The sequence below is a fragment of the Propithecus coquereli genome, unplaced genomic scaffold (genome assembly GCF_000956105.1).
Source record: "Propithecus coquereli isolate 6110/MARCELLA unplaced genomic scaffold, Pcoq_1.0 Scaffold224, whole genome shotgun sequence".
Taxonomy (NCBI): Eukaryota; Metazoa; Chordata; class Mammalia; order Primates; family Indriidae; genus Propithecus; species Propithecus coquereli.
In genome coordinates, this window is record NW_012147634.1 from 4701392 (window position 1) to 4728748 (window position 27357).

At 39.6% G+C, this 27357-nt stretch overlaps 1 protein-coding gene across 2 annotated transcripts in view; it reads right to left on the bottom strand.

Annotated features, from left to right (window-relative positions):
* Positions 1-7606: 7606 nt before the first annotated feature.
* The window catches only part of APH1B (APH1B gamma secretase subunit), a 25647-nt gene continuing 5896 nt past the window's right edge, over positions 7607-27357 (bottom strand). Inside the window, exons 3-6 of one of the 2 annotated variants that reach the window (XM_012645069.1) lie at positions 26405-26475; positions 25490-25612; positions 13747-13874; positions 7607-7906 (exon numbers count right to left, since the gene is read on the bottom strand). In XM_012645069.1, coding sequence (XP_012500523.1) covers positions 7739-7906; positions 13747-13874; positions 25490-25612; positions 26405-26475 — 490 coding nt within the window. In that variant the 3' untranslated portion in view covers positions 7607-7738. The remainder of the gene's footprint in view (positions 7907-13746; positions 13875-25489; positions 25613-26404; positions 26476-27357) is intronic. The other variant, XM_012645070.1, reaches the window with a different exon arrangement.

Below are 27357 nucleotides of genomic sequence, written 5' to 3' on the forward strand. Positions count from 1 at the left end.
GAGCCAATCAATTTCAATTTCCATCTGCTTGCTGCTAGTATATAGAAATATGATTCATTTTTGTAGGTTGACCTTGTGTCGTATGGCCTTGCTAAATTCACTAATTAGTTCTAGTAGCCTTTTCTTAGGATTCTCTACACAGATGATCATATCACCAGCAAATAGAGTTTCTTCTTCCTTTCCATCCGTATGACTTTTTTTTTGTTTGCCTTTTTGCACTGGCTAGGACCTCCAGTACACTGTTGAATAAAAGTGATGAGAGTAGACATCCTTGCCTTGTTTCTGATCCTCGTGGGGAAAGCTTTTAGTCTTTCATCATTAAATATGACCTTAGCTGTAGGTTTGATATAGATGCTCCCTTTCGAGGTTAGAGAAATTCCTTTATATTCTACACTATTGTTAGTTTTGCTGAGAGTTTTTTTTTATCAGGAATGGATGTTAGTTTTCTTCAAAAGCTTTTTCTGTATCTATTGATACGATTGTGTTTGTTTTAGTCTGCTAATATGGTGAATTGATTGATACCAATTTTGCATTACTAGGATAAACTCCAGTTAGTCACATAAAGACCCCCAGTAGATGCCTCGAACCATGGATAGTACCAAATCCCATATACACTATGTTTTTTCCTATACATACCTATGATAAAGTTCAATTTATAAGCTAGGCACGGTAGGAGATAAAAAACAATAACTAATACTAGAACAATTATGACAATATACAGTATTGCAAATGTGGTCTCTCTCTCAAAATACCTTATTGTCCCATACTCACCCTTCTTCTTTGATGTGAGATGATAAAATTGGGACTGTAGTTGACTGAGGGTAACTGAAACCTTGAAAAGCAAAACCGCAGATTAAGGGGGACAACTATATTGTGCTTCTTATATATTACTGAATTTGCTAAAATATTGAGGATTTTTGCATCTATGGTTATGATGAATATTGGTCTTTTTTGTTGTTTTTTTCTTATAGTATCTGTCTGGTTTTGTTATCAAGGTAGTGCTGGCCCATAGAATGAACCGGAAAGTGTGCCGTCACTTCTACTTTCTGGAAGAGTTTCTACAGAATTGGTATTCTTTTTCTTCTTTTAATGTTTGGTAGAATTCTCCAGTGACTCCTTCTAGGAGATTTCTTTATAAAAACTACAAATTCCATTTCTTTAATAGATATAGGGGATTTCTAGTTAGCTCCAACAAAAAGCTTGGAACTTCTTACTCCCATCCTCGCAAAACAAGAAAAAGCAAAACAAACTAAATATCAACCCATCAGAGAACTGAGGTCTCAAGGCAAACCACCACCCTGAAACCTAGAGAGACAGGTGAACCCAGAGAGTCACAGCTGACATTTGCTGACTGGAACAGAAGCTGGTGGAGCCATAACCCGGCAGGGTCACTTACGTGCTAGTGTTGACAAATTGCTGGAGTCTGAGTGTGCACTAGTGTAAGACTGAGAAAGAGCGTCATCATTGTAAAATACATTCCGAGTGTTCTCCATCACAAAGGCCTACTCTCCAAGGAAAAAGAGTTTACCAGAGCATTATCCCACCCAGGGAAGGACATTTCTTCCTCTCCAGCCCCTTCTAGCCTTCCTGTCTCTTCTAAGGGGTAGAGGGAGCTAAGAGATACTCAGCCTAAAGGTGGGGGAGGGGGATTCAGGCCCACTGAAAACCTGACATTTAAGTTTACAGGACACGTCCCCTCCCCCAAATCTTACTGCCACACCAAGAGGGCTCCAGTGTAATAAGAGTGGATTGCAGATGAACGAGCTGCAAGACACAGCCTTTCTCCAAAAAGGAGCATCTAGGGAAGGCCAAAGTCAAGAAGGGAGACAGAAATAAGACCACTAGAGGGATGTGAAGCCTCTGGCACTTACGGCTTCGGCAGACTTTAAATACAGTCCAACTCCTACCCAGATTAACATAAAAGTTATTACACTAAAAGCTTTTTAAATTCCGTTCCTGTTACCCAATAGGTGACGTCAGCTTTCAATAAATTATTACAAGGCACGTTAAGAGGCAAGAAAAAACAAAGTCTGAAAAGATACAGGGATATTCAGATTTTCTTCTGAGTGAGCTTTGTTCTTAAGGAATTTGTCCATTTCATCTTAGTTTTTAAATTTATTGGCACTGTCTGTAATATTCCCTTATTTATTTAATAACATAGGAATGATAGTGATGTCTCCTCTCATTGCGGACGCTTGTGCCTTCTCTTTTTTCCTTACCAATCTGACCAGAGCTTTATCAATTTTACTGATTTTCTCAAAGAACCAGATTTTTGTTTCATTTTCTCCATTGTTTCTCCATTGCTATGTCTTTGATTTCTCCTCTTTTATTATTTTTTTCTCCTTACTTTAGCTTTAGTTTGCTTTTTTTAGTTTCTTAAGTGGAAGAATAGGTCATTGATTTTATACATTTTTATTAGTCTAATACAAGCATTTAATGCCAACAATTTCCCTCTCTAGTCCTTCCTCAGGACTTTGCTTTGACAACTATCCCCCTCTCTCCTGCATCATCAATTTTTCCCTTTCTACAGAGTCATTCCCATTTTCATACAAACATGTGCTTATAGTCTTCATCATAAGGAAAAGAAAAAGGAAGAATACCCTCTCTTGCCCCCACATCCTGCTCAGACCATCATCCCATTCCTCTACAGTCATCCAAGCTCTGTATGCTACCCCTACTTCCTAATCTCCCATCCTCTATGGGCCACTCAGGTGTTCGCCCTTACCTCTACACTGACATTGCTTTTACGAAAATCACCAGCAAGTTCTTTCTCTCCATATGCAATGAACAGCTCTCTCTCCCAGCATTTGACATTCTTTCCCTGGCTCTCAGGCCGCCACACTCCCTGGTTTTCCTTCCTTTCTCACTGACTCCTCCTCCTTCCCTTCCCAACTTCTCAGTTGGAATGTCCCAGGGTTCAGTCCTCAGCCATCACCTTTTCTTTTTGATCTGTACCTACCACCCAGATGCCCTTCAGCCATCCCTAAATTTTAAGCATCTTATATATCCAAGCTCTTTATTATTTCATAATTTGTAGTACATTTCGCAGTTGCCTTAAAATAATACTTACGTTTTAATCTGTACAGTTAGATTATATGTTCCCCAAGAACAAAGATCCTCATCGTCTTGTCTTTCCCATCCTTTTGAAGTGTCTAAGCAGCATTCTGTGCATGGTAAGCCCCAAGTGAGCACTGTAAACTCCATCTCTGATTTTGCATTGGCACTAAAAATGTGTAGTTTTACTACTAGGTGGAAGCAGAATTTACAGTCATCCATACTTAAGCAGCAAGTACGACCTACAAATTATTGGGCCTTAAAGTCAGGACCTGCTTAGGGCTCATAATCTATTATGGTCACCTTCTAGAATGGGTCTAATCCCCCAATTCTTCTATTGAGCCTGGGACCATAAACCAGTCAAGTGGTTCCTTCTATTCGGCATTTTCAATGAGGTGAAAGTAAAATATGTACTTCTTTCCACTAGAGGTTTCTCAGTTTTGAGGCTGGTCACAGGGAAATCTCTGTTCCAACTAAATGCCAAATAAATAATTAAATTAGAGCCACAATTTAATGTGGAAGGGCCAATGAAGTTGTGTAGGAATCTGGGCTGATAGCTGAGGAATGTGCAGCTCTCCCATTGGCTTACAAGTTAGGAGCAGAGAGCCCTTAGTCCCTGAGAATACTTTATCCAATAATGCAATCTACGTAAACCTGGAACAGCCTCATTTCAAACCAGAGTGAACAGCATCAGATGGTTTTGAGTTTCACTTCATAATGAGTCCCTGCATATCCTGCCTGATGGTGAAGGCCAAGCTCGGGGAAGAAAACCACAAGGACTCTTTAGGCTTCTCGGAGTCACCAAGTAGAAACTAAATTGTACTCTCCTCTTCACCTGACTCCAATCCTCAGCTACCATCATGTGCTGTTTTATAAATTCACTGTTTGACAATTATTTAGCAGATGTTCAAAGTGAGGTTCCAGGATCTTTGAGGATTCTCCTCTGTATGGTTTTTTTTTTTTCGAGACAGGGGTCTTGCTCTGTTGCCCAGGCTGCAGTGCAGTGGCATCATCGCAGCTCACTGCAGCCTCAAGCTCCTGGGCTCAAGCAATCCTCCTGCCTTAGCCTCCAGATTAGCTGGGACTATAGCCATGAGCCACCATGCCCAGCTAATTTTTATTTTTTGTAGAGATGGGGTCTTGCTATGTTGCCCAAGCTGGTCTTGAACTCTTGGGCTCAAGCGATCCTCCCACCTTGGCCTCCCAAAATGCTAGGATTACAGGTGTGGGCTACCAAGCCCAGACCTCTGCTTGGTTCAGACACCTCAAGGTACTTCTCTGCACCAAACTGTTTCTGAATACACAGATATGAAATAGGCCTTATGAATTTAAAATCAGATAAAGAATTTCTCTTTGAAAAAAGTCAAAGAACAGATCAGTCATAAATAAGAGAATGTTTTATAAGAGACGAAAACTGCAGTAACAGATACTGAAGGATACACTTTTCCAAAGAAGAGGAAACATGGGAAATGAGTAGTAAGCCAAACAATCTTTTTATTGTTCACGGAAAAATACAGGTCTGGAAAGACTCTATTGCATTGTGTATTGAACGCAAGGTCTGATATTGCAAGTATATGTAACAGTATAACTTATATAAAATGTTACATATTTTAGAGACAGTATCCACCTCTTTTAAATACTAACATTTAATAGAATGAAATAAAGTCTCTTTATTAAACAAGAAATGTAAACATTGCAATCATAAACAAAATGCTCTAAGCAAAGCACTTCAAAATTGTTTTGTGTGACATCTACCTTGCCTATCTGGAGTTAGGAATGGTGGGGCCCAGAAAAAACTTAACAAAAAGCCAACACCCTCAAGGAGCTCTTTCCAGGAAGCAGGCCACTGATGCCCGCGACAGGCTGCCACCCCGGCTGGTGGGCCAGCCAGGCACCCGGGCCCACACTGACCGCGAATGCCTGTTTGGGGGCTGGGCTGAGGTGATCGGGAAGAATACCAGGTAGGAGGACACTGCTGTCACAACTGCTTATATTGCATCCTCTCTATGGATATGGCAATTAGCATTCTGGGGTGATCTGTCACTCTCAGCAAACACTGAAATGTGCTTGAGAGTAAAAATATTAACACCGGGAACAAAAGCCATTTTCTATGTGGTCTGCAGATACCATCATTAATTCCTTTCAGGCATGTTTTCGTTAAGATGCTCTAAAACAGGCTGCTGCTACTATACTGCCACGCAGGCAGGCCAGGATAGAGGTAACAAAATTTCTCCAGTTACAACTACTGATTCACATGAGCTAAAAATAAATACAGTTTGTATTAGAGAACAAAATCAATATCATTCACATGGCAACATATTCAAGCACTGCAACAATATTCACAATCCCAAGGTCCACTTTAACTCTATCTACCAAACAGGAAGTCCTGCGTGGAGGACAGCATACAACAGCAACACCGCCTCGTCTTCTCCAATGTCGTCAGCGCTCAGAAAGCTCGTTATAGATAACAAATGAAATACTTTTTTTTTTTTTTTTTGCAATCTATACACAGCAACAGAGGAAGACTACACCCTCCCCCTGGGCTTCCTTGCTGAAGCCGACTTTGGCAAGGCTCACATTCTAAGAGAAATCAGGGTTACAAAGTTCCTTCGATCACAGGTAGTGAAGGAACATTAGACAATTTCCTCAACTAAGACAACAGTCTCACCATCAAAGAAAATTTTCTTCTCATCTAAGTTCCTATAAATGAGATTTTATAATAACCAGCTTCTTAACCTAATTTGAATCTAGTAGCGTGCAGAAAATACCCACAAAGCTCAAGTATGAGTACTATTAATATAATAATCTCAGGTTTTTCACACTCTATAGATCAGTATTTGATCAGAATACCCATTTAAGAGACTTGTAAGTCAATAAGCAACTATCTATTTTTCTTATTCTATTCATCAAAGAACATAACGTTTCAATAACAGTAAATCCCAGTTCGATGAGTATCTTATTCCCTTCGACTCTGCACAGTAAATTTCACTGTTCAGTTTCTATGTCCTTGACTCTTCCAGGTAAAGGGAAAAAGCTGGGAAGTTGCAGACGCCAGCGGAAGCACTGGTAATAGTGCTGACATAACCTTTAGGGGAATAACTACAGTTGCTTATCAGACTGTTTATAGCCTGGCTAGGAGCCCTAATCCTCTTGAATCTCTAGATTGAGATATTCTAATATTTTAAACATGGGGGTGGGGTGCATTGATATTGATAAAAGACTAGTTCATATGTAAGGCTTTGGTCTCTGGAATGATGTGCGTCTAGCCGTATACACTGGCCACATTTCTGTTCTAAGCATGTCCACTATTCTTCCCCTCCACAGCACTGTCAAAACCACCTGTCCTGCCACTGTGGGGCCCCCACTGCTGCTATCTCTTTTGAATGTCCCACTGCACATGTGGGATTCACTGAAGTATCACTTTAATGCATAGGTAATTTCTATTTCACACTACCGGCTACCCAAAGACATCAACTGGGAACAATTTCTAGTTAGTAAAGGCACAATTCAATGGCATTTCCTCTTTATAATGGAAATCAAAAGTGTTGTTTAGAAGCTGAATGAATATCTTGGGTATTCTTACAAAGGGAATGCTAGATCTGCTACCAAAGCCCAGGGACATTTATGAGACTTAAAGATTATATGGATTATGTAATAGCATGAGATTTGGCAGTTTAAGATATAGTTTCAATTTTACACTATACCATTTGGGTAAAAGTGCTGTTTAGTATCACAGGAGCAAATGAAAAGTGTCAACAATACCCTTTTGGTTTGCTTTCCTTGTGCTTTTGGTTACACTTCCACCAGCTGCAGTGAAGCCCGTCCCAGGGCACATGGCTCAGCTCCCTCACAGCTGCTCGGAGATAAAATGAGCCCAGCAGCTAGCACTCACATGCCGAGCACTGTGGCCAAGGGCCCTGTGGTAGAGCCCATGAAAAGCTTTAAACAGGGGAAATACAGATGTTGCACAAAAATTCTGCATTTTAGAATACTTCCCCAAGGAAGTCAGAGAATCATTGTTTTTAGTTAAAGAAATGTAATCTGCACTAAAAAACCAAAACCTAGAATGGAAAAACTTCATTAATCAATATCTTACTTTGGCTAAATTATCAGAGTAAGCCAGTGTCATTTGTTATTGCATTTGGAAGCAGAGCCTACCATGTTCTAAGACAGTACTAGTGAAGTACATGAAACAGTTTACAGAGGTGATAGCCCTTTAGCCTCTTGTGACCTCAGAACGTAAAAGGCAAAGGCTAACCAGGATCCTACATTCAGGTACTGACTTGCTCAGCACAAGCTGAGTTAGGAGACAGTTAAACACCAGATTCTCATTCACTTACGGTGTTCTCGGGAAGTTCCCGTTTGGACAGTGGTCCTCAGCCTGGATGCACACCAGAATCACCCGAGCAGCTTGCAGAACTTACCAAATGCCCGGGCCAATTAGACCTGGAGGGGGAAGCCCGGAATCAGCATTCCCCAGGCGAGTCTAACGTGCAGCCAGGATGCACAGCACTGATGCATCCCTTTCGAGGGCTGCTGCGTGAAAGCCACATGAAGGAGACTCGCATCTAGAGAGTTTTGTGTTTTCTCAATTCCACTGGAAAGAGAGATTTTTAGAAAAAGGCACAATTGTGCTTCCTCTAAAGACACAGTCTGCAGCTTGGGAGGTGCTGGTTCCCAGAGGTTATCTGGAGCGCTGGCTGTAAAGAAGAAAGTTCTTGTCTTGGCAGAGCAGGCAGAGTTTCAGGGTTCGGCAGCTGCCTCCAGCAACAAAGAATGCCCAGATGCCCATGAGCACCATGATTAGATATGCTGACACCAGATTGATTCCATAGTGAGGACTTACGAAGGTCTGCGAAGGACAAAGAAATTAGCTTGGGTAATAACAGCAAGTTTATTAAACATGTGGAATAATAAAAGGTACAGGAAAATATGGAATAATTTCAACAGCTGGGGTGTGTTTCACCAAGCGTGTCATGTATCCCACGTGTTAGGGATCCACAAAGGCACGTAGAACTAACCTAGATGACGGACACTGGGCTGTAGGTCCTGTGCTTTGCTGTATTCAAATGGCAACCCTAGAAGGTAGTCATTAGGCAGAACCTAATGGAATACCCCATAGGAGATACAAGTTGTATAATCTGGGCTGAGTTTATATTCATTTCTGTGTTAACTGGCTCTTAGAATTTGCAAGAGAGTAAGACAAGTCCAAAATTACGTTAGTATGAGTCCTTAGTATTCAAGGGAACATGAGGGAATAGCATCTCTTTTTCAGCTGCCCAATCGCTACGGGTTCCAAAAGTTTATTCATTTAAAAAAACACTGATGGCTTTTGTGAATAACATATTGGTATCGTTTCATTAACTGTGACAAATGTACCATACTAAGATCTGACGTTGGTGATAGAGGAAACTGGGTGTAGGGTGTGTGGGTATTTCTTACTATCTTCACAACTTTTCTATATATCTAAATACTACTCTAAAAGAAAAAACACTGGCCGGGCGCGGTGGCTCACGCCTGTAATCCTAGCTCTCTGGGAGGCCGAGGCGGGCGGATTGTTTGAGCTCAGGAGTTCGAAACCAGCCTGAGCAAGAGCGAGACCCCGTCTCTACTAAAAATAGAAAGAAATTAATCAGACAACTAAAAATATATAGAAAAAATTAGCCGGGCATGGTGGCGCATGCCTGTAGTCCCAGCTACTCAGGAGGCTGAGGCAGGAGGATCGCTTGAGCCCAGGAGTTTGAGGTTGCTGTGAGCTAGGATGACACCACGGCACTCTAGCCAGGGCAACACAGTGAGACTCTGTCTCAAAAAAAAAAAAAAAAGAAAAGAAAAAAGAAAAAACACTGATAGAATGCCAAGAGGTACTATGTTATCCAGTAGTGAAGACCAAAGTCCCTACCTCTGTGGAGCTTATGTACTTGTAAGAGAAGCAGGTAATGAAGAAATCAGTTAATTACAAATTGTGATGAATGCTAAGACAACATAATTATAATTGTGATGATGCTAGACAGGTAAAAACAAGGTGATCTCCTTAGGGTAGTCGAGGAAGTCCTCAAGAAAGTGGCATTTAAACTGAAACATACAGGAGGAGGAGTGGGTGGATTTTGTAGTAGCACCTTATGCAGAAAGTGTGCTTTTCTCAAGAGGCCTCTGTGGGCACAGCGGGCACTGAGCATTTTATGGATTTTTCTATACCTTAAATCCACTGAATTTTAATTTATTTTACAGAGTGCTAAGCTCTTTTGCATTTTTTGGTAGCTTATGTCTTTAAAAAACATTTTTTCCCTTTTAAACAATTACAAAAGCAATACATGATTGTTGTAGAAATTAGAATATACGAATGAGAGAAATAAAACAAAATTTAAAACTTGAGATTTAGCTAGGTTAATATTCATTAAACAGAACACAAAAAGTGAAACCATGAAGAGAAACTGATTAGACTATATTAAAATGAAGAACTTTTGTTCATCAAATGCATTAAGAGAATATAAAGACAGACCACATCATAGAAGTTATCTGCAATGTATATGCTGACAAATTTTTCTCCTATAAAAAATATAAAGAAATCAAAAAAAAAAGACACTTAAACCCAATAAATAGTCACAAGATTTGAACAGTCACTTCACAAAAGAATTATCCAAATGGCCAATAAACACATGAAGATATGCTCAATGTCATTAATAAGGGAAGGGCAAATTAAAATTTTAATGACATTATAATTTATTGGTTTATGTATTTATGGTACCACTACGTACACACCCAGCAGGATAGCTAACAGTAGAGAATGCCACACCAAGTGCTGGCGAGGAGGTGGAGGAACTGCAACTCCTAAATGAATCACAGGAGTGTAAGCTGATACGACCACTCCGAAAAATTGAGTGGTAAGAACAGATGACACAAGTACCCCATGACCCAGCAATTCTACTCCTAGGCGTACATCCGAAAGAAGTGTGTACACATGTTCACCAAGAGCTACAGACTAGAATGTTCACAGCAGTAGTTAAATAGTTACAACTAGAAACACCATAAATGCCTCTCTGCTGTAGGATGAATAAATAGCGGTACAGTCACACGGTAGGCTACTACACAGCAGTGAATGAGTGCGTTAGAGTGACAGATAGGTGAATCCCACAAACAGGTTGAGCAAAGGAGCCAGACGAAGGAGCAAATGTACATTTCCATTTACATAAAATACCAAAAGGCAAAACCAAGCTGTTGTGTTATGAGTCAGAATTATGGTCACCCATAGTGTGGCAGTGACTGAGGCTCCTGGGGGCTGACGACATGTTTATTTTCATCTGGGTGCCAGTTACACAGGTGTGTTCACAGTGAAAATTCACCAAGATGCATACTCATGTATACTTTTCTGTATGTATATTAGTTTAATAAAATAATTACTTAATCATTCTCTGAAATCTGTCATTGAGCAACAACTACTGTTAACATTTTGGTATATAATCTTCCGAGTTTTCTTTTTTTTTTTAGTCATTAAAGAGAATAACATCAACTATTCAATATAGTTGACTATGTGCCAAGGACTGAGGATACAAAGATTGACAAGATAAGGCCCCATCCCTAGTTAGAGAGATGTAAAAACCATATTAAATAAAATACGCTAGCCAAGGATAAGTGTTAGAACTACGAGTAAGGTCCAGGGATGGTGCTGTGTCTGGATTGTGCCACCTTCCCAGGCAGGTGTCCCATGGAATGCGTAGGGGAGACAAATCGCTGCACATAGACAGCAGGGACAAAGGCATGCCTGCTGGGGACACTGGGTCAGCTTAGATGGGATTATGGTGCTGTGAATCGTGGAGAGTGGCAGGAGGTAAGTTTTGCAGCAGTAAGATCAGTAAGAAGCTTACGTCAAACAAAGCCTGAATTTTACAAGCATCTCTACAGCCGACTGCTCTCCTCCTTAACACACCTGGCCTCCAGGACACCTGGCTCTCTGTGATTTCCTGGATTTCTTCCTGCCTCACTGGCTGCCCCTTCTCTTTTCCCCAGCCTCAATGTTTGAGTATCCCGGGGCCCAGTCCTCGGGCCTCTCGTCTGTGTATACCCACTCTTTGTGGTCATCTCTTCTAGCCTGGATGTCCGTCCCAGACTCCAGACATTTTCATCCAACTGCTTACCTGACATCTCTGCATGGATGCCCAACAGGTACCTCCACAGCAATGTGCTCAGAAGGGAACTCCAGACCTTCCCTCACAAGCTTCCCCATCTCAGCTGATGGCAACTCTGTCCTTTAAATGGTCCGTGCCAAAAACCTTGGAGACATCTTTGGTCTTGCTTCTTTCTCTCAGATGCCTCATCCAGTCTGTCAAGAAATATTGCTGGCTCTACTTTCAAAAATATGTCCTGAATCTGACCATTCCTCATTATCTCCACTGCTATTTCACGCAAGTCATCATCATCCTTCCTTGAGGACTGTAATCTCTTCCCCGCCACCGTCTCATCTCAACGCAGCAGAGATCCTCCTAAACATGAGTCAGATCACACCCCTCTGCTCAACGCCCTCCTATGACTCATTTCACTGAGAGTAAAAGCCAAAGTCCCGTATTACCTAGATTTGGCCCTTACTTCTAGCTACTTCCCTCCCCCCATCAACCCTCTGTCAGTATCTCCTACTCAGCTCCCCCTTGCTCATGCCACTCTGGCCACCGGTCTCCACGCATATGCCAAGCACAGCCTTTACTCCCAGGTCCTTGGCGCTGGCTGTTCAGTCCAGATGCTCCTTCTCCAGACAGCCATGTGGCCAACTCCCTCACCCCCACGCTTCACTTCTTTGCTCAGACAGCACCTTCACAGTGACACGTACCCTGACCACGTAATTGTGTCACCCTGACCCCCACACACACGCTGGGCCCCAGTCCCCTGCTCTGTTTTTCCTTTTTTCCACAGCACCAATCACTTCCTAAGATACCACATAATTTATTTATTATGTCTATTGTTTATTGCCTGCCTCTACCCACTAGATTATGAAGGCAGGATAATCACAGAAGGCACTTGATATAATATTTATTGAATGAATGAGCGGCCAATTAAATCCACAGAAGGATGTTTGATTTCTGATTATAAAAGCACTATGTCATAGAATATTTGGAAATGACAAAAAATATAAAGAATAAAAGAATCCACAAATTCCGACATTCAGAGATAAATGCTGTTAATATTTTAATCCATCCCTTTTCTAGTCTTTTTTCCACAAAGATTTGGCTTTACATAGCTGCCATCCTGTATTAAATTTGGCACCCTGCACCACTGAAAGGTTTCGGCGGGGAGGGCAGTAAGGTTGCATTTTAGATGGATCCGAGGGCAGGGAGCCCAGTGTAAGAAAATCTGATATAAACTCTAAATGGCCAGCGAGAAGCATGAGGCAGCACACCGTCAGAAGGAACCTTTTCAGCATCAGTTGAGAGATGACAAGGGTCTGGACAAGGCAGTGGAGGAGTAATTCTCATATAAATATATGACAAATTACAATAAAAGCAGGACCAAAGCATTAAACAGCATTTTAAAAATATATCAAGTTTTTTAACTTTATTTTGAAAACTGGCATCATCATGGTGTCAGTAAGGAGGGGGTCAAATGGGCACTTCTGTTATGGAGAGAATTTTAGCAATTTGCATCAAGTGCTTAAAAAAATATTCACATCATTTGACTTCATAATTCCATGCCTTGGAACCTAAACAGTGTATGGAAAACATTTCACATACAAAGATGTTTGAGATGGCATTACAATAACCAAAGAAATGGAAGTGATCCAACAAGTTATAATAATTTTTATGTAATGATATAAAGCTATTATATGTATATCTTAAAGGATTTGCAATAGCTTGGATATTGCTTTAGATGTGCTCCGTAACATAAACATAATGCAGGACAATTTCAGGTTTGACTACACCCATTAAAAGAAAGACACATGAAAAAAAAAATCTTTAATGAGACCCACCAAAAAATTAATAGTGGTTGTCTTTCTGCTGTAAGACTTAGATCATTCATTCACTCACTTAAACTTTTCTGAATTTCCTAATTTTCTCATGAGCATGTATTTCATTTAGAGCTGCAGTCCCCAACCCTCAGGCCATGGAGGAACCCACAGCACAGCAGGAGGTGAGCGGCAGGCAAGAGCAAAGCTTCATCTGTATTATGTTTTTTTTTTTGAGACAGAGTCTCACTCTTTTGCCCGGGCTAGAGTGAGTGCCGTGGCGTCAGCCTAGCTCACAGCAACCTCAAATTCCTGGGCTCAAGCGATCCTATTGCCTCAGCCTCCCGAGTAGCTGGGACTACAGGCATGCGCCACCGTGCCTGGCTAATTTTTTCTATATATTTTTAGTTGTCCAATTAATTTCTTTGTATTTTTAGTAGAGACGGGGTCTCGCTCTTGCTCAGGCTGGTTTCGAACTCCTGAGCTCAAACAATCCGCCCGCCTCGGCCTCCCAGAGTGTTAGGATTACAGGAGTGAGCCACCGTGCCCGGCCGCTTCATCTGTATTTACAGCCGCTGCCCATCACTGGCATCACTGCCTGAGCCCTTCCTCCTCCATCCCATCCATGGAAAAATTGTCTTCCATGAAACTGGCCCCTGGTGCCAAAAAGGTTGGGGACCGCTGATCTACAGTAGAATCTACCATTTAGATATACATACTTGAGTTCCAAAAAACAGTCTTAGCATGGTGGCAACACTCACCTGGGCTGACACAAGCAGATGGGTCAGGAGAACGATAAGAAGGATGTACCAGTTTTTCTTCTCACAGCCATCGAAAAATACAATGCCCCAGAAGATGTGCAGCAATATGATAACCAGCGTCATGAAAGCTGAAAGGCAGCCAAACATTGTGCTCATTCACTCAGACAACAGACACCAAAGCCCACTGAGCACCCTGCCACTGCCCCCGGACTCTAAGGTCCACTGTGCCACAGCGAGAGCTTAACCACTGCCTGACAGAAACAGGACCTGGACACGCTTGCTCTAATGGTAACTCAGAAAGCAACATTTCTGAGCAGAGGATCTGCTCTGCAGCAGCTTCTCATCTAGAATGTGAACCTGTTCAACAAAAAGTCAGCTTGGATCTGGCTTTCAAGTAGTTTCCCTGAGGAATGCAATAAAATTATTGCAACGTCTAACCAGCTTTTTCCCAATCAGCTTTCCACAGTAATTGAGAGAGACTTCAATTATTAATAAAGGAGTGTCTTCTGTTTAAGCAAGCCTCCTCACTAAAGTGCAATTTCTCCTCGGATCTTTTTTTTAAAAAGGCCAAGGGAAAAATAAAATATTAAAAATGACAATAATTACCTAAGATTCTTCCTAAGTAACTGGCACAGAATTTGATCAGCACCAACAAACTGTGTGCTGTGTGTGTATTCTGTGTGCTGGATAACATTCTTTATTTAAAGTGGGCAAGCCCCATATATTCTGCAAGTTTTAAAATGGAAAAAAAAAAAGCATGTAGATTTCCCCTTTTCAGCCACATAATAAGATACCATTAACACCCACCAGACTGGCAAAAATTCAAGCCTGACAACACTCTTTCATACTGCTCATAGGAAGACAATCCAGCATTAATAACTAAAGTAGAAAATCTGCATTCTCTATTTCACTCTAGCAATTCCACAGCTAGGTCTATACTCTGAAGCAATTAGTTCTCCAATTACTAGATCAGCAGCACCTGGCAACTTGTTAGAACTGTAAATTACTGGGACCCCACACCGCCTGAATCAGGAACAACGTGGTGGGACGCCCAGCAGTCCATGTTTAAACAGCCCTCCAGGTGCTTCAGATGCATGGTCAAGTGTCAGAACCACTACTCCAGAGATAATCTTACACGTCTGCACAAGAAGGTGTATACAAGAATATTTATATTGGCATTGTCTGTAATAATGTACCAGAATGGATAAATATATCATGGCGTATTCACACGAAGGAATACTATATGATCTACAATATATTACAAATAATCTCAAGAATATAACATTAAGTGGAAAAAAAACTCTTTACATTGTGAAAAATACATACTATTTTCACTTATATGAAGCACTTTTTAATAGCAAAAAAGACATAACTGTTGTAGTTAGAGGAAAGAAAGCTGGTATAACAGAGTCATCATTTCAGTCAATGATGGTAAGTATTACTAAAGTAGAAGAGGAATAGTTTTTAAAACTTTAAGCCTATGGCAGACTAAACTGACATATTTTAAACCCAGTGATGATTCTGAAGAGGGAAGCTCTCCTGTAGATAGACGCCTGGTGACAGTGGGGAGTTGAGACCACTGAAGATGCCCCAAGTTTTTCTTTCTTTCTTTTTTTTTTTTTTTTGAGGCAGGGTCTCACTCTGTTGACCAGGCTGAAGTGTAGTGATGTGATCTTATAAGCTCACTGCAGCCTTCAACTTCTGGGCTTAAGCGATCCTCCCATGTGGTTGAGTCTACAGGTGCATGCCACTACGTCTGGCTGATTTTTTAATTTTTTGTAAAGAGAGGGTCTTGCTGTTGCCCAGGCTGGTCTTGAACTCCTGGCCTCAAGTGATCCTCCCACCTTGGCCTCCCAAAGTACTAGGATCACAGGCATGAGCTACTGTACCCAGTTAAGTTTTAAAGTTTCTCTATGTCAGAAAAGATCGAGACAGAAACAGGCACAAATGCATTTTTTTTCTTTTTTTTTTGAGACAGTCTCACTGTTGCTCAGGCTGGAGTGCATTGGTATAATCACAGCTCACTATAACCTCAAACTCGTAGGCTCAAGCAATCCTCCTGCCTCAGCCTCCGGAGTAGCTAGAAACAATTTTTTTTTTTTTATTAAAAAAATGGGCTGGGCACAGTGGCTTATACCTGTAATCCCAGCACTTTGGGAGGCTGAAATGGAAGGATGGCTATAGCTCATGAGCTTGAGACCAGCCTGAGCAACGTAGTGAAACCTTGTCCCTAATGAAAAACTAGCCGGGTATGGTGGCATGCCCTGTAGTCTCAGCTACTCAGGAGATTAAGGCAGGAGAATCCCTTAAGCCCAGGCATTCAAGGTTGCAGTGAGCTATGATGATGCCACTGCACTCTACCCAGAGTGAAAGAGACTCTGTCTCCAAAAAAAAAAAAAAAAAGTCCAAAGTCCATACTGTAAAGGTTTTCTATAACCTAGATGTCAAGAGAAAGCAATGACACCATTAATGTGCCATCTGTTTGGCAGCTTATGTTTGTCCTTCTCTCTGCATTACCATGAATATTGAGATAAGCCAATTATGCTCCTATGGTCAAGTCCTAGAGTTCAGCTCTCACTAATGGAATTTTCAGTCTATTCTTGTTCAAGAGCATTATTCTGTGAGCTCCAGGTAAGCATCCTCAAGATATCATTAGTCCTGACCTTTCTTTTAGGTCTGTATTTCTAGGTCCTTCCTGCTAAGTCTTTGATGGATTGACTTTGCCTCCAGAGTCAGGTCCATACATCTCAGACCAGCATTCCAGGACCTCTACAGTCAAGACCCAAATTACCTTGGTATCATATCCTCTACTAATCTTCAAATGCATCCTTGTGGCAGAAAACCAGAACTCTTCTTTACTCTGTCTATATTTCTGTGGTTTTTTTTTAAACGGATTATCCCTTTTGCCTGAATACTCCTCATCATGACCCCTCCCTATTTTACCACATTCAAATCTTACTTTAAGATCCAGTTCAAATGTCACCTTCTCAGTGAATTCTTTCCTGATGACTACTTTTTTTTTTTTTTTAAACACTCAACACACATTTACTGAGCACCTAGACAGTCTGGCTTGAAGATTATGTATATTGTTTTTGGAGTCAGACAATTCTGAGTTAGAATCCCAGCTCCACTCCGTGGCTTTGGACAAGTTATTTAATCTCTCTAAGCTTCCATTTCCTTTATTTCTAAAATGAGGCTAATACCTCATAGAGTTGTTGCAGGAAAAACTGCGCTTAGCAAACTACAGCTTTTTAATACATGGTAGCTACTATGTTCCATGGTCTACAGATTCATAGATGAATAAGCCAGGGTCCTTAGTTAGTTGGACTATCAGGAGGGAAAGTGAGACAAAGCAGCTAGCAACTCCTACATTTATTTAAGTTTCCTGGGTACTTGGCTATGTTTAAAATGCATTCTTCTTCATTTTTACAGATTATTTCTTCCTTTGACTTTGTATTGCCCTTACATTTATTTTCTTCCTCATCTTTCATCAGTCCACATAACAAGTATTTATTCAGTGTCCACTATGGGCCAGGTGCTGCCCTAGGCACTGTGGCTATCACAATTCATAGCATAGTCTCATGGAACCTTACCCCATCCTCTCAGTTTACCATTATCATAATATCTAAAAGGATCTCTTGGACATTTATAAAAATACTATACTACATTCCTACCTGACTGCTGTTTATACAGCCACACTAGTTTCTGGATGGCTTTGATGGTCATCACAGGCCTTTACCATCACAATGTGCTATGTTAGAATACTAAGATTTATTCTTTATTCCCTCTGCAATTGGTAACAGAGCCAACAGAAACTGAGACCTGGATATCTACATTATTCTGTCACATACATGTAGCTACAGCTATATACATATTATTTTGATACTTTTCATTAATAAATGGAATTAATTCCAACTAGAATTGAAGATTTGCTAATAGTATCTCTAGAGTACCTTTTAATTACTAAACATTACTCAGTTTATGTTCCTAAATATAAAATCCTAAAAGTCCTTCAATGAATCTAACCCTAAAATTTTCTTTGTTCTAATATTCAACTTCTTTAAATTAACCATAAGAATATCAAAATTAGGCTGGGTGCGGTGGCTCACGCCTGTAATCCCAGCACTTCAGGAGGCCAAGGCCGGAATATTGCTTGAAGCCAGGAGTTCAAGACTAGCTAGGCAACACAGTGAGACCTTTGTCTCTACAAAAAGTAAAAACATTATCCAGGTGTGGTGGCCCATGCCTGTAGTCCCAGCTACTCGAGAGGCTGAGGCAGGAGGATCACTTGAGCCCTGGAGTTCAAGGTTGCTGTGAGCTATGATTGGGCTGCACTCCAGCATGGGCAACAGAGCAAGACTCTATCTCAAAAATTTAAAAAAGAATATTAGTTTATAACCCAGATTAATAAAAGGAGCTTCCATAATTTCTAGTGTTTTGGAATATCAGAAAGCTGAACAATTCTGACAAGTACTATATATCTGTTTGTGCCAAATGTAGCTATGTAGTTTGTACTTCCTCTTCTAACAATTTTCTAAGTCAAATTCTCTTGGTAGAGAACATTTCAACGTAACCTATTTGGGAGGGCAGACGGGATCCGGCGCGGTCAGGGCGGGGTGGCCGCAGACAACGTAACCTATTTCTAAGCAAAATGTTTTAGTGTTATCTTTAGGAGGCAACATATACTATTTGGCTCTTTCACCCCTTCTGAATATATCTCAAATTCTCTAGCACATAGATTCGTAAGTACCCTCATTTTCACACTTGTTCCTCTCTCTCATTCCTGATAACTACTTTTCTGTCCTTGCAAAGACAATGGCCTAAGATAGCAATTGATTCTAATACTGCATTCCTACCAGCAGGGAAATTGCTGTCATCTGGCTTCCCTTGCCAAGGTCAATGTATCTCTAACTAGGTCAGAAAGAATCTAGTGCTACTGCTAGGTGGTGGCAGCCACAGACAGAAGACTCCCCAAAGCCGAGGCTCAGCCCATTGGCAGGATGTAATAGAAAGGTCTAAGGTTTCAGGATTCCATGAAGTAGGGGACTCTCCTCCGCCCCCACCCGGCTGCAGAAACTTTGGATTCTTGAGGATCCCCAACCACGTAGCACAAGTAGGAGTGAGGCCCCAGAACTAAATTAAAGCTTTAAAATGTCTTTCCCTAATGGGGATTTAACTTAAAATTTTTGCTTTAAAAAATATAATTTTGTGGCCTGGTGTATTGGTTTTATTTACATACACACACACACACACACACCCCTCTCTTACTAATCAAATAACATTCTCCAAGATTAAAAAAATATATTTTGAAACCATTTCATATTACATGGTGGTAAGAAAGGTATAGTATTGTTCCTTACTATTAATACTAACAAGATCAAAAAGGAGATGTCCCAAAAGCAACTCGAATGACTGCAACTGTTTAAATAGTACTTATAATTTCATATTTATAAGAATGTTCCTGAAGCATGTTTATGAGCTCAATGGACTCCCAAGGATACGATTTTATATTTAAAGTCTTCCCAGCATATGCTGAAGAATGATGAAACACTGTCCTCACATTAGCTCATCACCTTGGAGAGTCAGCCTTGGGAGGCCTGTTAGCGGTTGTCTGAGCCAGTTCCCTACAAAAAAAATCAGTCCCACAGGGTCCACTTCAAATACTTTCAGTTTAGGAGTTTACTTTGTATTAAACTGCCACTGTGAAAGAGTCCCTTCTCAAATGGAGCCCAGATCTGCCTTCCTTTAACTCAGTGTTCCTCAACTGGGGTGATTTTGCCTGCAGGAGGTATGTGTCAATGCCTGTAGACATTTTTGGTTACCACAACTGGAGGGGGGATATGCTTCCAAAATCTAATGGATAGAAGCCAGGGATGCTGTTAAACACCCTACAATACAAAAGACAGCTCCCCAACAAAGAATGATCTGGCCTCAAATGTCAATAGTGCTGAAGCTGAGAAAGCCTGCTCTAACTCCTGCTTGTTGATCCTAGGAAGGCTCTCTGAAGAAACGCAACTCTTTTTTTCAACATGTGGCACATTAAAAAATATCTCAAACTCCCTGTATTAGTCAGCTATTGTCACAAAAACGCTGCATGACAAACCCCGTCAAAACTCATTGGCTGGAACTGGGATAGTGGGGTCCAAGGCAGTGCTCACAGGAGCCTGGGGTCCAACTCCCTACTGGGGACCCACCTTGAGGCAGCAGGCAGTGGATGTGGGCTCTCCAGAATTCTATTTCTTTCTATTAATGCTTCTGTGACTTCATGAAATTAATTTCTATGTTTGCTGTGGCCTAGAATAGTTTTAGCACCATCAGATTTACCTTTTTAAAAAATGTTTTCTTCAAATGAGCTCTCAAACCATCTATTCCTGATGCCATTATAAAGCAAAACCAAGCCCATAAGACCTTGGATGAAGATTTAAATGGAAATTGGAGACAAGATTTGCAGTTGGATTAGATGCTATCAGAAAAAGGGAAGAATCAAGAATTATTCAATGAAATCATTAGCCACAGCAACTGGAAGGATGGAATTGCATCAACTAAGATGAGGAAGACTGCACGGGTGTACTAATTTAAAGGTCTCATTCCACCGTCTTCTATCTTTCAGAATTTCTGATAAGAAGTCAGCACTATTTCAAATTGTTGTTCCACTGAACGTAAGTAGAAAGTCCCACCAAAGATGAAAAAGCAGCTTACCACCTGAAACAAAGGACTCTGATCTCAAGAAAAATATTCAAGTAAAAGTCTTTGGTGAGGACTTCAGAATAATAAAAAAGGTGATAAAATCCAACAGATCTAGCCATTAAAGTAAACCACAGGGTTGATTAATTCCTCAACAGACCCAAGATTTCCAAACATTTATGCATATAATCCTGGTTCTGGGAAGTCTGATTAAAATCTGTTCCAGGAATAGTGCTAGAAAACTGCATAGTACACCAACAAAACATGCTACAGTGTGAATGATCCCCCTAGAAGTTGTGCAAGGCACGGTCCCTGACGCGAACATTCTGATTCTCTAGCTAAGTTGTGGTGAGGTAGAAGAGTGAACTGGTACAGGTGGTCCCAGTGACGAAGAGCATTCTCGGTGAGAAGTGGGCATGCAGAAAGTGGGTAAATGCTGGGATTCCCAGCGCATCTTCCCAACACAGCCATGGAGCTGCATGGGATCATGTGGAGCTTGCTGAGGAAGGCTACACTGAACAATAAAGCTGAAAACAGGGTGGTCTTTCTTCCCTTTCAAATGTAAATATTGGATGTAACAGATAAAAAACATATTCCTATGGAGTGGAATGAAGAGTGATACCATACTAGATGATGTTCAAAAAATGTACTTTTTGTCCAATGCAAATCATCTTTACAAGGTAGTATCCTATTCATTATGGCCATGAGAAAAAAAATCTCTGAAATTCATTGAAGAAAAACAAACAATGCTCCTCCCCCACTAAAAAAAAACACCAAAACTTAAAGGCAGCAGTGGATGAAGAAAATAAGGATCATTTTACCCATGAAGAAACAAGGCCTACAGAGAATGGAGAAATAGACGGCATTGAGTCAACTGCCTCAGCCAAAAGGTAGTCAGCAGAGGTTAGCCGCACATCCATGTGAGGAAAAAGACATCAGTGACTCAGGGTGGCCTGGAACACATCTAGAAGAGCCATCACGTCTTAGAACCGCAGTCTGTATCATTCTTTCAGCCAGAGACTGTGAGGCAATACATTGAGCTTCCTGTTTACACAGTGCAAAGCCTGGGATATGCATACTTTATAATGTGTCACAGGCCACCAGAGCCAAGGTTTAATGAAAGGACATTCCAAAAACTACAATTTTCTATTCTCTGTTACTTGAGTAGCTTGAAGGAAAGACTATTACACTATTGATATAAAGAAAACAATGAAGAAAATATATACGACAAAATTGACGACATACACAGCACATGGAATGTCACTGTGTCATAAATAGGCAGTTAGTTGTGATCATTTATTATGAGAAATTAAGATTCTAATGAATCCAGAAAAGGATAAGAATTACAGATTATGCTCTATTGTCAATCGTTTTTTCTGTATCATTAAGACATATTTTCTCTACTGCTTTGGAATCTGGTAATAATGTAGGTATTGAGACAGTCTTGCTTACAAAGAGCTTTCATTTAAAAGTCTAAATCTTTAACAAACTGCCACATTGTAGAGATTATTCTTGAAATATTGTGAATAAAAAAGTGAATTAATGACAAAAAACCTCACTGGGTTACAATAACAAGGATTTATTCTCAGGCTTACAGGTCTAAAGGCTGACTGTGTGTTGGCTGATCAGGGCTGGGCTCAGCCGGGGGGGGCTCTGCTTCAGGCTTTTGGCTTGGGCTCTGGTCTGCTCTGTGAGTGTTCATTCAGGGGCCCAGGCTAAAGTGAGCATTAAATATCCAGGACACATTCTCTCCCTGGCACATGACCAGAGTCCAAGAAGGCAGGTCTAACCATACAAGTGCTTTTTAAGTCTTTGACTTAGATCAGATCCACTAATTGGCCAATTCAAGTCACATGACCAAGCTCAAAGTCAAGGGGCAGGAAAGTACATTCTGGCCACCATGAGGCCATGCAAGTGTGGGGATATATAATTCTATTATAGGAAATGACAAATTAGGACAAAAATGGAATCTCCCACATTTCTCTTATTTTTCTTCAAGCTCAATACTTCTCTTTCTTTAATCATGTCCCATAGGACATGGCTTCTAGATCTTTTACCATACTGACAATGTTTTTTTCTATATGAATTTTAGTTCTTCAGCATTCCTATTAAATCACAATGCTCAGAACTGAACACAGCACTCCACATGTGGTCTGACCTGTACTGATTTCGCTTAGTGAAATGTTTGGTGGCTAAAAAGTTCAAAACCTTATCTAGATAAGTGCACTGCCTAGAAAATATAATAGAAATGAAATGGTTTGGGGGAAATTTTAAAAATAAAATATCTGCTGTCCCTTTTTTTACTTGAGTACTAGTTCAAGACATTTTTTCTTCTAAAGCATAAGGGAGGTCATTCAGAGTAATAAACCCAGGTTCCACATAATATTAGAGAAGTTACTCTCTCTCTAAATTCTGTTTTCTCATCTCAAGAACCAAATTCTCTACCTCAATAATATTCTTAGGCCATTTTAGAGTTTATAAAGCACTTAAATATATATTCTCTAAATTAATTTCATTTAATTCTTAACAACTCTGAGCTAGGAATTATTTTTTTCCCTGCCTGAAAGATCAGGAAATTGAGGGTTAGATGGAAGTAGAATACTTCCTTTGTCCAGTGAACAATGTCTCTCTTACCTCCAGGCCTGCAGGGAAAAAAAGAATTAACTTATTCATACACATTACTTATAGATTATTCTTGTCTATAACATAGAAACTTATGTACATACAGGCATTATATAATATTTATCTTACTAACACAACTACGATAGATACACTACAGGTTGAGTATCCCTTATCTGAAATGCTTGGAACCAGAAGTGTTTTGAAATTTTGACTTCTTAGAATTTTGGAATATTTGCATATATATGATGAACTATTTTGGGGATGGGACCCATGCCAAAACATGAAATTAATTTATGTTTCATATACACCTGGTACAAATAGCCTGAAGGTAAATTTTATACAATACTTTTAATAGTTTTGTTCATGAAACAAAGTTTTGACTGCATTTTGACTGTGATCCATCATCACGCTGGTGCTAAGTTTTGGATTTTAGAGGATTTGGAATTTTTGGATTAGGAATGCTCAACCTGTAATTAGTGACTCTACATTCCTTATTTATCCTGATTATTATTTAGGCATTTGTAATGGAATATGTTAAACATATTAAAAGTTATAGATTTAACTGAAAAAAATGAGCTCATGTCTAAATGAATGGTAATAACAGCAGTTATAAACAACATACAACATAAACACAACACATATAAATTTGGGGGCATTATTTTTAATGTAATAAAAATTAATTTCTTAAATTTATAACTCAAAGTTATGCTTCAAAGAATGATGTTATGACAATTAAGAAACTTGCACATGATAAAATAATAACTGTTTGTTCATTCTTTAGGTACACATTCACAGCATGGCCAGTCTGCCATCCTAGCCTGGCCAAAGACACTAAGCTATCTTATTGAATACTGAATTTTTCTTTGAATTCATAGAAATTACAAATGTAATCCGCAAATCTCTTACTTTCTTCCAAAAGAATCATTTTAAGCATCTTATGAAAACAGACTAGGTCACTGAAGGGAATTAGCACCATCTAGTGAAAGAATCTGGCAAAACTTGAGGATCACGGAAAATTGCTTCTGTGGCAGTATAAGAGAGCTGCATAAGAGACTATATAAGAAAATACAGAAAACTGTAGCACTAACACCCCATTATGACTATTATGACTACATTTTATTAATTTATATTGAACTCTGACACTTTAACTATGAATATTACATTTGTTTTTAAAACCTAATACTCAGTATAATCAATCATTAACAATTTGCCAGGAATATTCTAATTATTAAATGTTTAAAAGGAAGATAATTTGCATGGATAATTTGTTGGAGGCACCATTAAATAAGTATGATCCATTAACACACTTTCCTGTCCTCTAACTTGTAGTCACATTTAAAGGGCCTTGACTTTATCTTGCAGACCTTGGGAAGTCAAAACATTTTTGAAATAGGGAAGATTAGTTTGGTGGCCGCATACAGGATGGATTCGCACAGAAAGCGTGTCAAAGAAAGATGAACTGGTTGGGGACTGATGGTGGTAATCTAAACTGGAGATGTCAAGGCCTGAACTGAAATACAAACAAAGGGTGTACTGAGAAGGGTGAATGAGTGTCCACTGCGGGATCCATTTGGGATCACTACAACACGCAGGATGTCTCTAAACTACTGCAGTAATTTTTTAAAAACTGGTCATACTTCTTTATATCTTTTCCTTATTACCTTAAACTGTTATTGGAACTCATACTTTTTAAATCGTATTCCTCCTGCTAAAGGGTAAGCTCCTCGAAGACCCTTAGCATGGATGTTAAACAAATAATGATGTAATTAAAACAATGTGCTTGTGGGATCACTTATTTCAATGGCATAACTGTTGTGGAAATGACTAAAAATAGTGGGTTTTCTCTCCCTATTATTTAAAGAATCTTCTTGTGGAATTTAGAAGTTTTGTGTTAATTATGTACATTACAAACTCTCAAATTTGTGATCATTGCATCATAATTTTTTGCTGGTGGATGAAAAGGCAATTTGAAATGAGTTGGTCCTTTTAACTGAATCTTTGGATAAAAAGATTAACTCATCTATTATCCCGTTTTTCCTCTCAATTTCAAGATTAAATTATACTGCCTATCCCCAAAAGGCACCACAACAACAAATTACAGATTATGGCTTATACTAAAGATAAATATGAAATCATAAAAACCAAAAAGAGCACATATACAGCCTTTAAAAATTTACTTCTAATATTTCAACTATACAGCAACATTGTTAGTAATGCAAAATAAAATTTAATGTAAGCTAAATTCTACTCTAAAATTCTAAAACACTCTAGCCAAAATTTTTATTTTCCTATTTTTGCTTTGTAGTGCCTAAGAATATTATGCCTTTAAAAGGCATAACATAAACTTCTATTCACTGGAATTTCTAAGCCAGTAAATTTCAGCAAGAATGATCACTTAGACCAGAAGCCTGAACAGTCACAGCTATGAGACACATACCTGAATTAAGGAAGAACTGAGGAGAATCTCCATGAATGCCCACTGTACCTGGCCCCAGGGAGTCAGACAGGGTATTCACAAAGGAAAATACTCCACTCATGATTCCAAAGCCCAAGCCAGAAACTAAAGAGGAAGAAAAACACCGTTAAACTCTTTTCCTGCTATGATTTCTCTGCAAATCAAATTTCCAAGGACTAGGTATTAATAAGACCATGTTGTTGGCAGGGAAAGGGTACATATGTTGTTGTTGAAGAGCAGCTGACTCTGGAAAGGCACGTGCTTGGCTGCATGATGAGTGAAGGGGGAAGAGCAAAGGCAATGAACGGCAGAATGCAGCAGAGAAATAAAAAAAGGAGAGAAAAAGATCAGGCAAGGCACAGAAGAAACAGGTGCAACAGAGGAGGACACGATGCTGAAGTTCTGGCTTTAGTTTATAACAGAGTCTACAGAGTTGTTTGGCTTAAAACTGGAATTGAGCTTAAGGGGGACTATGTATTCCTGGGCCAAACTGGAGGACCTGGATCCAATCTATAAACATAATTCTGAAAGAATAATATGCAGAGGTATTAACTGCATTAATATGAAGAATCCTTCTCAAATAGCCAGAGTCATGCTAAACATCCAGACAAAGTAACAGTTACATCACTTAGAAAATCTCAGTTAACTAGAGTACATACATGTTAAAAACCTAACTTTCAAACCTGGTTAATATTTAATGAACATACAGATAAGGGTCACCTACAATCACTTTCCTTTACATAAGGAACATAGAAAACTGGAAAAATAAATAATGTATACCAATAAGCCAAAGCACTAATAAAATACTATTTGAAATTTAAAAAGATAAAAAAGATAAAAATGACTTTAATGCCAAATCTGATTTTTTTTTTATGACACCACACAATTCTAACTTACCATAGGCCAGTAATTGCATAGAGGGTGCTGTCTCACCTGGGTTTACACTCTTCAAACCCTCACTGGCTTTTCTAAAATAAGAACACACAAAAATTAAAAAAAGAAAAGAACAGCAGTATATGAGGAAAGTACACAAGATACTTCAAATCCAGAGACTTGAGGCTTTGGATCAGGTTATATTCTACTATAAATTTAGAATTCATTTGAGCAAAACCCAGCAAATTTTTAATGAACTAACATCAACCAAAATTTCCAATTAACTTTTGTCTTTTACCTGACTTCCACATAAAAGAAAAAAGAAAAATATAAGTAAACAAGCCATCATGAATTGAGTTTAACGAGAAAAAAAGCGATACTTCTGAGTACTTTGTGAGCTCAGTAAACATTTAATTTGATATCCTATGAGATCTATCACTCTAATTTTTTTTTCTCTTCCCAAAGTACTATATTTTCATTCCCACTTTGTTGTATCTTCCACCAGGGCTATACTTATCCTGCCACTCTCCCTTGCACCTCCACTCCACAGAACCTAAATTGTACTCATCCCTCAAAATCCAGTTCAGGAAGCAATTTGTTAAAGAAGCTGCCTCTACCAATGGTTGGTAATCACTAATCTCTCCTTAACTTTAAATCCTACAATACTCATGGTCTGAACTCTCATATGGGCACTCAAACATATGATCTTTTGATTCTAAAATATTTTACATATTTGTTTTATATCCCCAGTGAGGCTTCAGGCATAAAATGCTACCCTCAGACTAGGAGATAAATGAATACTTGAATGAAAGGATAGAATATTGCTCAATAAGAAATGATCTTCCGAGTGATGCTTCTGATATGGCCAGTTCACAAACTGACCTCGAGCCCCCACACCCCAGCAGATGTGTTAGGATGCCAGGTGTGGCTGCGCAGTTCCACTCCCATCACAATTACTAATCCTTGTTAGGTAGAAA